Source organism: Nyctibius grandis, chromosome 2, assembly GCF_013368605.1.
Source record: "Nyctibius grandis isolate bNycGra1 chromosome 2, bNycGra1.pri, whole genome shotgun sequence".
In the NCBI taxonomy this organism is placed as follows: Eukaryota; Metazoa; Chordata; class Aves; order Nyctibiiformes; family Nyctibiidae; genus Nyctibius; species Nyctibius grandis.
Genome location: NC_090659.1, coordinates 38,250,411 through 38,263,311, shown reverse-complemented (window position 1 = coordinate 38,263,311; position 12,901 = coordinate 38,250,411). Strand labels below are relative to the sequence as shown.

The following is a 12,901-nucleotide window of genomic DNA, read 5'->3' as shown; positions in this document are numbered from 1 at the left end:
GAACAGCAGTAACATGCATGGCAGAACTGCTTTTCCCCTGCAGCTTTCTGTACAACTGTCATTGTGTGTGTTATGGAAGAAATGTAAGTGAAAGTCCTTTTTTAAATATACCAAATTCTGGGCTTTCTGTCACTTTTGTTTAACTTACGGTTAAGTACTGGGAAACTTGTGACTGGTACAGAGCTTGATGGGCCTATGCAGAAACCTGTCGGCAACAGTGAATTAGGTTCTTCAGTGTGTGATAAGTTGTTATTATTTTTATGGCTAAAATCCTGACCCCTTTAAAGTTTGAAGTTTGCCTTGAACTTGGTTTTAAACACAAGCTTTCACCTGTGTAGAAACGAGCCTTTTTTGAGGAGAGAGCAGGATGGCGGGTTGCCTCTCCTGCCTGGTGGCTGTTGCCAGCGTGGCTCCGACTTGGAAGAAGTAGGGAAAGGGAAAAGAGGCCGCCTGCCAGTGCCAAGTGCCCTCAGCCTCCTGCTCCTGCCTGCCTTCCCGGTCTCAGAGAGCCAGACCATACCTCCTGGACACAAAACAGCCGTGCCGTGTTTATACCGTGTTTGCTGCAGCGTGCCCGGGGACAGGCAGCTCCAAACCCTACTGCCCTTGCCCAGCTGATGTGCTGTGCCCTGGAACTGGAAGCAACTGGAAAGATGCTGGGAGATTTCAGGAGGGGCGAGGGAAGGGATTAACCCTTTGTTTTAACTTTCTGCTTGGTCAGATATGCTGGAGGGAGGGTGTTTTGTTTTGCTGAAGTGTAGACCTGTGTGGTGAGTATTCAGCTCGGTTTCTGTTTGAGACATGAGAAGGGAGGAGGGAAGATTTATTTGGCTTCTTTTATGACTGTGTTTTTAGTAACTTTGCTGGAATTTTTGATACAATTCATACTTTCTCACTCCAGCCTTGCAAACTTCAAAGACAGAGGCTTACTCTGATGAATTTTCGTCAGTTTCAGGAGATGATAAGGTGACAGGGCGCAGCCAAGATCTTTCTAGCTTTTATCCACCCCCTGTAGTCTTTCTCTGAGTGTGTAGGCCATAGAGGTAACTCTAGAAGAAATTGTGGGTACTAGGTCATTTACATTCAGAGACATGGTTCCTAACGCTTCACAGAAAAACTTTTGTCTTATTTTCCTAGCACAATAAAATGCAAGAAAACGGTTTCGTTAAAAATCTGCAAAAGACATATGTCATCCATTCAGCTGTCACCCTAGATCTCCATTTCCCCTACTGTTGAATTGTTAAAGTAACTTTTCTTTTGTGTATAACATTTCCTTTCATTGACTTTATTGTATGTGACTGCTAGTCGTTTTCTGGGTGTAGCAATGACTGATTTGTTGTTGCAGACGGAGCAAGTATCTGAGGTTGAATTACATCCTCAGATGAATAGACCCCCATCGCAGGCAGAAGAAAACAGTTCAGCAAAAAAGGTGAGACCTGCACATGTTGTACCATTGTGGAGTGATTTGCCTTCATCAACAAATGTGGTCGTTCCAAGTTTTAAAGCAATTAAATGGAGGGTTAGGGTTATGTTTTTACACATTTACCGTCTCTGGAGGTCAAGATGCTAGAGAGAACTGGGATCGCGTGTGACATCAGCTCAGATAAATCATTAAGAAAGCTCTTAGTACATACACATTGATGCACGTGCTTTAAGAGAGGCAGCTTGCCATTTGTTTCAAATCAATAGGGGCTTGTGGAGCCTTAGGGGAGGCAAAAAGGAGTTTGATTGTACTTGACCCCTGTCTCACTGTAATTTTTCCAAATTGTGACACACTTCTTGCTTCCAGTTATTAAGGATTGGGTTTTGATGTAAACACACCTGTTTATTAGAGATCAGAATCTGCTTCTAAATGTACATAGATTGGAAGAGATTTGCTCAAGATGTGTAGTTGCTAATATGTTTTTGCATGAACATATCATTTGTATAAAGTAAACACTGAAATTGCAATGGCACTCTTCACAGGGCCTTGCTTAGGGATGGAGTGGCCTTAGCAATGTCTGTGAGCTTTTCCCCACTCCTGGTCACACTCCCACCACCTCCTTCCACCAGCCCAGAAGAGGTTTTTGATAGGGGGTAAATGCAGATACTCCCTGCTCCAGCCCCTCCTGCAGCCAGGGAGCACCTACAAGACCTTTGCTCAGCCCAGCCAAGAACTGTTGGCAGGTTCTGTACCTAGTGCGTTCCTTGCCCAGGAAGCATCATCACACTTCTTACCCTAATGGCAGGCACAGACCAGAATCACAGAATAGCTAGGGTTGGAAGGGACCTCTGGAGATCATCTAGTCCAACCCCCTGCCAAAGCAGGATCACCTAGAGCAGGTGTCATGTCCAGGTAGGTTTTGAACATCTCTAGAGAAGGAGACTCCACAGCCTCCCTGGGCAGCCTGTTCCAGTGCTCTGTCACCCTCAAAGTAAAGTTTTTCCTCCATATTCAGATGGAACTTCCCATGTTTCATTTTGTGCCTGTTGCCCCTTCTGTCGTTGGGTGTCATGTCTGGTGTCATTTCCTATATGCCATAGGGCTTTCAGGGCAGCATCCTCGCCCTGCTTGTGCTCACCGCATGCTATTACTAGCCTAGCCCTGCTTCTTCCTTGCTGTGCTGTGCAGCCCCGCTCGAGAAATTAAATCCTTGTGGTCCTCCTACTTTGCACTTGCCCTCGTCCCATCTGGCTCCCTAAAATACAGAGAAGCCCAGGCCATGGGGCATGGGAAGCGGGTTGTTGGTGCAGTGCTGACCCACCTTCCAAGGCCTGGTACAACAGCAGCCAGCCAAAGAGCCCCTGCGGAGGGCTCTGCTTTTAGGTAGTGGATCATTTCTTCCAGTATTGTGTTTGAAATGGAAGAGGGATTTAACCTGTGGATTTGGTAGGGTTTTGGCTGTACAAGGTAGGCTGGGACTATGCATTTGGCATCCCACCAGTTTATAGTGGTAGAAGGCATACGCAAGTTCCTCACGTGGCATACGTGGTGTGTTTGCAGGGATCTGCATGTATGCATAGGATTTCAGAGCACAGTATTATCTGAGATCTGTGCAGTGCTGATGTGCTGACATCCTGATCAAAAGATCTCATAATATTTTTAGATTTTTTTTTCGGTAGTGGCAGAACTCTTTTTTAGTGTTGAACCCCCTTGTTTCCTTAAAATTCTAATTCCTCTAATAATTGTTATTGATGGTCTTAATGTTGGTTTCATTCTGTCTCACTCATAGTAGTCTCTTCTGCTTAGTCAGGCTGCTTACTACAGTGGTTTTTGGTTTTTTTTCTTGTGATTGTTGGGTCATTAAATGCTTCCTCATTTATTTTTTTTCTTATTTTATTAATATTTGGCCAAAACATAGTAAAGGAAAATTGGCTGGCCCAGTAAAATGTGCACTGTGCAAGTGATAATAAAAGTTGGTCTCTGGTCTTGACTGTGACACTAAATGTATAACTTTTGTCAAGTATTTCATCTTTTTGAGTCTTAGCTCTCTTATTCATGAAATGGGGCAGTAATACTTATATGCCTTGTAAAACAGATCTAATAATAAAATCACTGAAAAGGATATATTTATGTTTCAAATTTAAAACAGCTTTAAGTCATCAAAACTACTTCTCATTGCAAAAGAAAGGATGTCTTAATTTAAAATAATGAAAACACTTAACCATTAAAGGCATAAAAATCCAAGACTTTTTGTTTTACCTACAAACCAGACTTATCTCTCCGATGTACCTTATCAAGAGAAGTAACTGTCCTTCTACACTTCCAACATCTTAATTTTGCATGGATAATTTTATACATGTGTCTTTATAAGCTATTTTCAGTGTTGCTTCATGTAAGAGAGGAGGGGAGGAGAAGGGAGAGACTCCATGCCAGATGGGTGAGGTAGTAAGTTGGGACGCAAGTGATTGATTATTGATTTTTTACCAACCAAGCGTAATTAAAAATAAATCTCGTTTTGGTTCTAATGCTTTTGGGTCAGCTGGGGGCTAGTATTTGTATTTATACCCCTCCCTCGGCCTCCCTTAAATGCACACAGAACTATACAATCCAGTTCTGAAGAGCCTGTCATCCAGATGAAGACAAAACACCAGTATAATCATTTCATTCATTAAGGGGTTGCAGGAGTTATTGTTCCTGTTTTCAAAGTCAGAAACCTGAGAGGCTATTACCAAATTTGAATTAAGCTCTGACCTCTTTAAATTATGAAATCTTAGGCCAGCTTTCAGCAATTTATGTGTCACAAGTATTCCCCAGCCTGATGATGGGAGACACATGGCCTGACTTAATGTTGCTGTGCTTGTCCCTTGCAGGAGGTTGTTCTCGCTCAGCCGCCCTCCAAACCTGCCCGCAGGAAGCTCCGGACAGAGACGCAGGGGCTGGAGACCCCCGAGCTTTCTCCCACTATAAATGTGACTTCTTCCCTGCCAGCCGTCAAGCCTCACCTCCCAGTCCAAAAGTAAAAACCTGTACCAAGCACGCCAAACTGCACCATGAGATCTGATGTGGCAGGGTTTGCTCTTTGCATAATTTTGTGCTTAATAGTTCTGGTTTTGGGAATGCTTCACAAGATACAGGTCTCTGAAATCTGCATCTGTTTTCTCAAATGCAGACTAAGTCTTTATTGACTGTATAAGTTGATAATATTTGATTGATAGCCTCTTCAGAGGTGTCCTACCTCTGTATCTGTGTCTGAAGAGCAAGCCTAGCTGTTCAAACAGCATCTCTAACACAACTCCTTTTAGCAGTGTGGGTGTGTGTTTTTGCCTTACACGTATCTTCTGAGATTTTGCTCATTCATTTGGACAGATACAACCAGATAAATGCTGAGGAAGTTGAGTCATGAAATGCTTGATGTTGGTCATATCCTTGTGATATTTCTTCATCACAAGGCATGTTGGAAATGAGCTCGCCACTGGTAGGAGCTGAGCCGTAGACCAATTGTGATAATCCGATAATTGCCAAACCCCAGCACGTGTTGTTTGGTCTCATAAATATAGCTGTTGAAGCTGTCAGCAACAAAGACTGGTAGAGATTTCACTATATATTTATTTAATAGCAGTGGAGAAGGGGCTGTATGAATGCTAAGTGAAGGCACTTGAAGCCCTATTGGGTGTCTACATACCCCTCAACTGAAACAGTGTGCAAACATTATAGCCCACCTTCACCCGAAGCCTTGCAAAGACTTCTGATTCAGTCTGAAACAAAACCAAGCTGCCCAAATCAGTTGAGCGGTTCTTGGCAAACTGTTTATCAGTAGACTGAATCTGTGCTGCCTAATGGGAGATTAGCATAAGTAATAAGACTCCTAGGATGCCCTTAAAGCACTACTTTGTGCTTTGGGAGTGCATATTCCATAGAAAGATAACAGCATTTGTTAGCATCTCAACTTAATCCTGTCTTGTCTATATCTTTCCTAAAATGTTTAAATGACCGTGGAGGTGTATTGCCCTGTTTTTTATTTTTTCCTATCATTATTACTTTATAGCCTATGGAGAGTAGTTGGAAGCAAAATAGTGAAGGAGAAAACTGACAGTTCACTGGAAGATAACAGCACAAAGACCTGCCTGTGCTGCGAAACAGATCCTGTGGCAAAGATCAGTGCCGTCAGCTCTGTTATGAGAAAAGAGCTAATGGGGACCGTGTACCACTATGGACCTTATTTAAGTAGGGCGTCTGTTTTAGATCAAATTTTTCATTAAAGAGCTCTTGATGCCTCATGTAAAACTTTAAAATAATCTGTTTGGAAAAGGGCTTGGATGTTCAGACAGTATTTTCTGTATTTTCTTTCCTTTTTCCTGTTGCTACCTCTGTTTCTTGGATTAGGTTGGCCCCTATGTACAGAGCTGTCTCTTTTTGTACCTGTCTGCCTAACTAATTTCCTCCGAATCAGTTACCACGGGCTATAGAGTAATAATAATAACAGGAGAGAAATCTTTTATTTAAGCAGCAAAAGAGAGGAGGAAAGTCCATAAGCCATCTACCTGTTCCTGTTTGTGACATCAGATGGTTTTAGTGGAAATGACTGCTTTGAATGAAAGACATTAATTTTTAAAGTAAAGAAACATCAGAATGAGCAGTGCCCCAAAAAATCTGAGACACTGGTTTCATGCAGATGTCCTTTCTTTCTGCAGAGAATGATTTTTGTATTTTCTGTTAACCACTCCTGAATCTTTAAACTCTACAAGTGACTGCTAAAGCAAAGATGCTGCAATAAGCACAGCTAGGCAGGGATTATTCTTAAACTGAATCAGAGTGCAGTGATTTTGAAATAATTGAGACAGCCTAAAATGTTTCTGTCATTCAGGTTAAGTAGTGTGACTGTTTTACTTTCAAATAGTCTGCCTGATTCAGCCATCTCATTTCAGTGCTACATTTTTCTTCTCTTAAATGTGTAGTTTGTACCTTGTCTTTGAAGTGTAGTCCAGTGTGTATAGAGTACAAACACGCAAAATGGATGGCTGGTCTTCTGGCATCAGCCACTGTTGAGACTCTTAATTGAAATGTTTTGTATTTATCTGTCTGGCAGACAGTCTTCCAAGCAGAAAAGGGCTATTCAGACCGCTATACGAAAAAACAAAGAAGCCAATGCTGTGCTCGCCAGGTTGAACAGTGAGCTCCAGCAGCAGCTGAAGGTAAGGAATGCATTGAAAATCGGATCAGTTACATGTCACCTCCCTCACAGAATCTTGTTCATCTTCTCAGATGAAACCTACTGTGTTATTTCCTGCTTTCTGGAAGGGAATAACTGTACTGTATGTGTGGGTAGGATGAGGCTTTCTGGGAAAAGTTACAACCTGTGGGCCTACAGCTCCACTGGCAATTAGAGTAAGTCTAAAGGATGAACTTTGTCTTTTTGAAAAGTTTGGGTAATGTGATGGTGTCACCCAGTGCAGAAGAGCAACTCGGTTGTAGCTTTCTTGTCTTGTGATCAGTTGTGCTACATAACTGTCTCCTGGAGTCAGGCATTTGCTCTGCATCGACTGGCTAAACCATGCTTTATGTGAACATCTAACACTCATTTTTAATATCTGCTGACTTGCCTTTAGCATGTTCTCGGGGGACTGTTTTCTTACAAATATCAGTCCTGGTTTTTCTGTTTTCTCAGTCCGAAGGTAGTACAGGCTTTAGTTTTTCATCTGCTACAGCTTTTTCTTCCTTGCATATTGTGAATACCCTTGTCTGGAAAGGGAGGTGAACCCCCAGTTACACTTTTTCTTCAGTCAAGATGAAAGTTTGATTCCATGTTCAACTTTGCTTTAACGTAATTTCTTAACTGATTTTCAAGGATCTCCCAAGAGAAATGCAAGGTGGATGCTCTGTACTGAAATGATAGCAAAATACAGGACAGCAACTGAAATAAGCGTGGAGATGAAAGCTTTTAATGACAGCACATTGCTATCATTCCTTGGCTCAGGTCTTACCTGCTTCCATGCACTATCTTCAGTATACTTAAACTCCCCAACCTTCACGAAACAGGCCAGTGCTGTTACCTGTATTTTACGGTACGGTGAAGGAATCACATAAAGACAGAGGGAGTTGCCTGAGTTCACACAAGAGCAGAAAACTGAACTTGTCCTTCAAGTCATATTGCTACCTGGCAGCTTTCTGATGGAGCAGGGCCTTGATGTTTTTATGGGGTCCAGAGGGTACCCCTCAGGCACAGCTTGTACCAAGGCATGGGGAGCGTTCAGGTGCACTCCCGGGCTGGGGCTGTGAGCCTGCCCAAATGGGGTACCAAAGCCTGGAGGCGTCACAGGTCAGCCCAGCACCCACACTGGCCAGGAAGCCCTTTGATGGGAGGTCAGGGAGAGCCGGGTACCCCTCAGCACAGGGGCAGCCTCGAGACCAGGAGAGGCTTTCGCAAAATCGCTAATCCCCAAAGCCTTCACAGTTAGTTTCTGACCGAGGCTGATGATTTTCCTGATGCAGCTGCCAAAGAGATAGATCGCAAAGCCTGTGTTGTCTTAGAAAGGCCAATTCATTTCCAGAAAGAAAGAGGTTGGTTGTGTGAACCAAAAATTCTAAAAAAAAAAAACAGAGCAGTTTTGAGGGAAACATGATTTCAAAATAACATGATTTTCTTTGGTAAAAATGGCCAATTGTGGCCAGCATTGCTGCATCCCAAGCTGTTCCACTGGCCAGTGGATGACTGCTCCTCTCAATGACAGCCTGAGCAAGTGATTGAGCCTCCGTATTGCCTCACTGTAAGGAGGAGGCAGTAGATGGCTGTGCAGGGTGGTTGTGTGGCATTGGTGCGGTGTTTCGAGACCGCAAGGAGAGTTGCTTAAACAGCAGAGCCCCAAGCCTCCAGTTAATGCCAGCGGTTTGCCTGGCTGCTCTTCACCGTAGCGGGGTGGTGTGTGCGAGCATCCCAAAAGTTACAGCACATCTCTCTCCCTCCTGCAGGAGGTTCACAAGGAACGAATTGCCTTGGAAACGCAGCTGGAGCAGCTACGTCCCGTCACCGTCTTATGACCTCCCGCACCGCCGTGCAGTGGCAAGAGCGGAGCACGCATCCAGACAGCCTTGCAAGGAGAGGAGCGCAGCGCGGCTGGGCAGAAGGTGGTGGTGGTGGGGAGGACCAGCTTGTCAGGTCTCCACCTTCCTGCACGCGTTTGGCTTTGCAAGGGAAGAAGGTACAGAATAAAAACATCTGACTGCTGGATATTTCTGAGTGCAGGAAACTTCGCCTTCTTTCCTCCCTCTTCCCAGCCTAATGTGTAAAGGCAGTTTATCACTGTAATGAATAACCTGAGAGTATTTTATTTATGCAAAGAATTCCTGATTTATATGCGTTCTGGCAGCACCTCCTGCCCCGATCATTAAGAGGTACAGCATTCCTGTATTCTTGCTTGAACTTAAAACTCATACTCTGAGATGGGCTTCTGGATGTTACTGATTCCTGTAGGATTGTACCATGGTGGAATACCTGTGGGTTTACTGTACTACAGGAATAAAACTCACTAGACATACAGAGTCTTTATCCCCAATCACATGTCAGATAATTATTTTCTTAGCACTGTTTATTATGCAATCATGAATGTATTTTAATGTTAGAGAACTTGTATTTTAGAAGTTCAAATCATATGAGAGAACAGTAAAAAATACTAAAATCTAATTATTTTGGAAATTACAAAAAAAATACCTGTTTTTGAGCTGTAACTGTTTCCTGTCACCCGTGTTTGATCACTTGCTTGCAACTGTCAGTGTCTCTGCATATTTTTAGCATGTTTGAGATCACTGGTTTATAGCTTTTTTTCTTCTTTTTTTTTTAATCAACAGTGTATTTCTAACAAGAGGTTAAAAATGCATTCTGGGCATTTTTATAAAAGCTATTTTATGTACATTTGTATTAGTCTGCTTTGTTGTCTTAATAGCTGCTGATTTGTTTTAAGGATGTGTACAAGAACTGTATTTCCAAAAGAAGAAAGATAGCAGAAGTGCTATATATGAGGTTATAAAATGTGTGATGGAAATAATTGCCCTCTACAACAGGCTTTCATTAAGGTCCTTTGCACCTTGCTGGAGATGCTACAGATAGGATGAAGCTGCTAATGCCCATCTATTTTCTAAATGAAGAAGCAAAGATTAAGTTTTTACCTGGGTGTGATCCAGGCCAACTGAATTCTGTGGGAATTTTTTCCATGGGTGCAGTGGTCATTGGTTTCAGTCTCAGTTCTCACAGTGGGAGCTGACTAACTAATGTTGGTTTATTTCTTGGGCCAATACTTTTGTATTGGGCGACTTCAGACACGTAACAATGTCAGCCCCGCTCCCTCCATGGATACGATGTGTGCTTTACTGCAAGGGAATGTCACTTACCTGTTATCCGTCTTAACTGTGACGCTGCACGTGTTTTATATCCTGTTCTTCACTGACCTAATTTAAGTGTACGTGTTTGCCTTGCAGAAACGGTGTGCAGCAGTTTTTTACTCTAGTTGGTGTGATGCTTTCTCCCTGTAGCTATAGGATGGCCCTAGGGCTGAGAGGAAGGAGAAGCAGGTTTGAAGCAGCTGGGTAGCCTCCCTTCAGGGTGTATCATGGAATGGCTGCGGTCGGGTATCAGAGGACACCAGAGCAGCCAGACGTTTTGTTGAGAGATAAGAAAGACGTCCATGGGAATGTTTGAAGTGATGAGAAAACAGCCTACTTTTGCTGAAAGGGATATGGATGTGGGACATGGATCCAGAAGTCTGAAGGTGAAAATAAGCATTTGCAGAATTGTTACTGAAAATCTGTTTTTGTAATGCATCAGTTTCGATCCAATTAAACATCACTATGTCAACAAGCAACAACTGTTTCTCTGGATTTGGGACTTCTTTTGTGCGGCTGTTGCGTAGCTGGGATCAGACAGCCGTTCCTGGTCAGTGGCTAAATGCAAGAACTGCAGACTTTTCCGTGAAGCTGCAAAATGGCCACTGCCCTCTTGCTGGTAGTGGTACTGTTCAGCAATTATCATCATTTATTTCATATGTTCATAACACTGAGTCATTCCTGAGATTTTAATGACGTTAAGTGCTCACTCTTTGGTTTTCAGTTCTTACATAGTCATTTGGTTAATAAGCCCCTACTATTCAATAGGAAATAATTGTATGGAACGTTTGTTTTTTATTTCATGGGTGATTTTTAAAGAAAAGCTTTTCAATGATTACAAATAAGTGGTTTTAAGGCAGTGGAGGACTCTTTCATGTTTGATAGGAGCTTCCTCTAGAATAATCCCCCATTTATTTCACTTGGGTTATTCATGGAATAGATGCTGTTCAAAGGAAGAGTGGAAAAGTCTGCTTTAAATGTCTTATTTCAAATGTCTCCCTTCTAACATATATGGGTTTTTTTTTCATTCACTGGAAATTAGGATACTTGGTTAGCCAACAATGAAATATTTACGCAGTTGTTACTCTACCACAGGACTTAATAAATTTAAAATCTAACCATCTCTGCATTTTTAGGGATGCCATCAAATGCCCCACTCAGCTTCAAGACCTAGAGTGTGAGTTGATTTGTATTGTTTGGTGAAATGTTGGCTGTGATGATGATACACTACTTCACAATGAGAATGAAGCGAAATATTCAAGAAGAAGTGTTGTGTTATACATACGATGCAGAAAGTTATTCTTCTGTATGTCTCAGTACTTAAGTGTTCATGATAGCCCATGCAAAATGAAAAAGTGTCTCTGGCTTTGGGGAGGCTGTTAGCATTTTGAGAGGGAGAGGAGAAGGCATCGTGAAGCTATAGACAGTGCTCCATGCAGCCATGCTCATGGCTACTATTAACAGATCACTGGCTGGTCAAAATTCACATCTAAGTCCAGTATCACAGATTTTCTCAAAAAAATATTTTTCCTTTGGAAAAACATGGGTGCAGCAAAGTCATTTCTTGCAGAAACCTTTACTTTCTGAAACTTTGGATGGGAGATGCTCCTAGACCCAAGACAGACCACCTGTTCAAAAAGGGAGACCTCACAAGCAGTTTGCTCAATGTTCAGGGCACTTTCTTGAGCTACAGGAGAGTGATGAACTTTAAGCCCCTAATGTGCCTGACTCAGAGCAGCAACTAGGACCTGCCTGTCCCAGCTTACGGCCCGACCAAGGAGCGAGACCAGCTTGCCACACATGAGGTTTCGCTCTCCTCAGTTCATGGTTTCTGTAGGTATTTATGCAGACCAGAACATGCCCAGCAAGAGAGGATAACTGGGAACAGGAGCTGGGGCATGGCTTCCTAGCATCTGAGAGGATGCGCAGACCATGAGCCTCATGCCCCTTTCGAAGTCTTCAGTTTCATGCAGCTGTTCTGGTTTGGAAAATTAAATATTTTTGTGTGCAGGACAAGACTAGGCAGAGCAGATAAGGATCTTCCTCAGTCTGTGTATGAGTGTGCACTCATGTGTCTTCCTTTTGATCATGCATTTCTTTATGGATCTATTAATGTTCATATCACCTGATACCTTTCTATGAAATATTTGTTTCAATACATGGTAATTCAGTGATGAAAAAAGAAAACTGCCCAGCGAAGTGTAGTGACTGGTTGCCTTTGTAGATCAAGCCATTTTTATTTGAGCCTTTAAATATAAATATGACCTGGAAATTAAGCAAGGTGAACAGTCTCCATTTCAGAGGCATTCCTTTAAACAAACTGCCTGTGAACAAACATTAATCCTTCGTGATCAATGTCCTTCTCCTAGTTATTAAATTTATACTAGGATGCAATGGAAACATTGCCACCACTTTCCAGTTCTCAGTTCTCTCTTTCAGAGAGTTTTGCTGACGTAGCAAACATGGCAGTGATCAGTAGATTCAGCCCTATTATTGATAAGTTGGAGAACATCCTTTTTAACTCAGAAGATTATCTCCAAACTGTTTTTATGTGTGTGGCAGTAGTTTTGCTGCTGGGAGTTCTGTATCCACATTGGGGAGAGGAACTTGTTCGGCTATCGTCCAGGCAGTCCCAGCTTGACACTGGCAGGGCTAACCAGTGCAGGGTGGTGATAACTCGCATGGTAAAACAACCCTAAAGGGATAGTTGGGAATTGGAACCCTTAACAGGAAGCATTTAGGATGGGCATGATATGAAATTTGCCTTTTGGTGGTGTATAAGCTGCTTTCTTCCTAGCTGAGCTTCCAGATCAGGAGAAAGAGACCCTGTAGAAGTTGCTAGCCAGGGAATGAGGGGTGTCCATTTTCCAGCACCATCAGTCCCTTGGCCTTCAGCACACACAGTCCTTGACAACAAAAAACACGGGGTTATAAAAGAAGGAAGAGAGGCCCTCGTGAAGCCACATATTTTATTGACTAAAGAGTAACAGTATTTTTTCAGGGACAAAAAAAAAGATCTGAGTGATGTAGTACCTTTGGAAAGAGATTATGTATTTTGAAGCTTTTTTCCAGTTATCTCCATGATAATGTGCTATGAACATATGC

At 42.6% G+C, this 12,901-nt stretch overlaps 1 protein-coding gene across 6 annotated transcripts in view; it reads left to right on the top strand.

Annotated features, from left to right (window-relative positions):
- REPS2 (RALBP1 associated Eps domain containing 2) overlaps window positions 1–10,278 on the top strand; it is a 103,174-nt gene extending 92,896 nt beyond the window's left edge. For 3 of the 6 annotated variants that reach the window (XM_068425282.1, XM_068425279.1, XM_068425278.1), the window contains exons 15-17: window positions 1,346–1,429; window positions 4,294–4,439; window positions 5,469–6,017. In XM_068425282.1, coding sequence (XP_068281383.1) covers window positions 1,346–1,429; window positions 4,294–4,439; window positions 5,469–5,682 — 444 coding nt within the window. In that variant the 3' untranslated portion in view covers window positions 5,683–6,017. Of the gene's footprint in view, window positions 1–1,345; window positions 1,430–4,293; window positions 4,440–5,468; window positions 6,018–6,509; window positions 6,616–8,389 lie in introns of those variants that run through there. The other 3 variants (XM_068425284.1, XM_068425280.1, XM_068425281.1) reach the window with 2 other exon arrangements.
- Window positions 10,279–12,901: the final 2,623 nt, after the last annotated feature.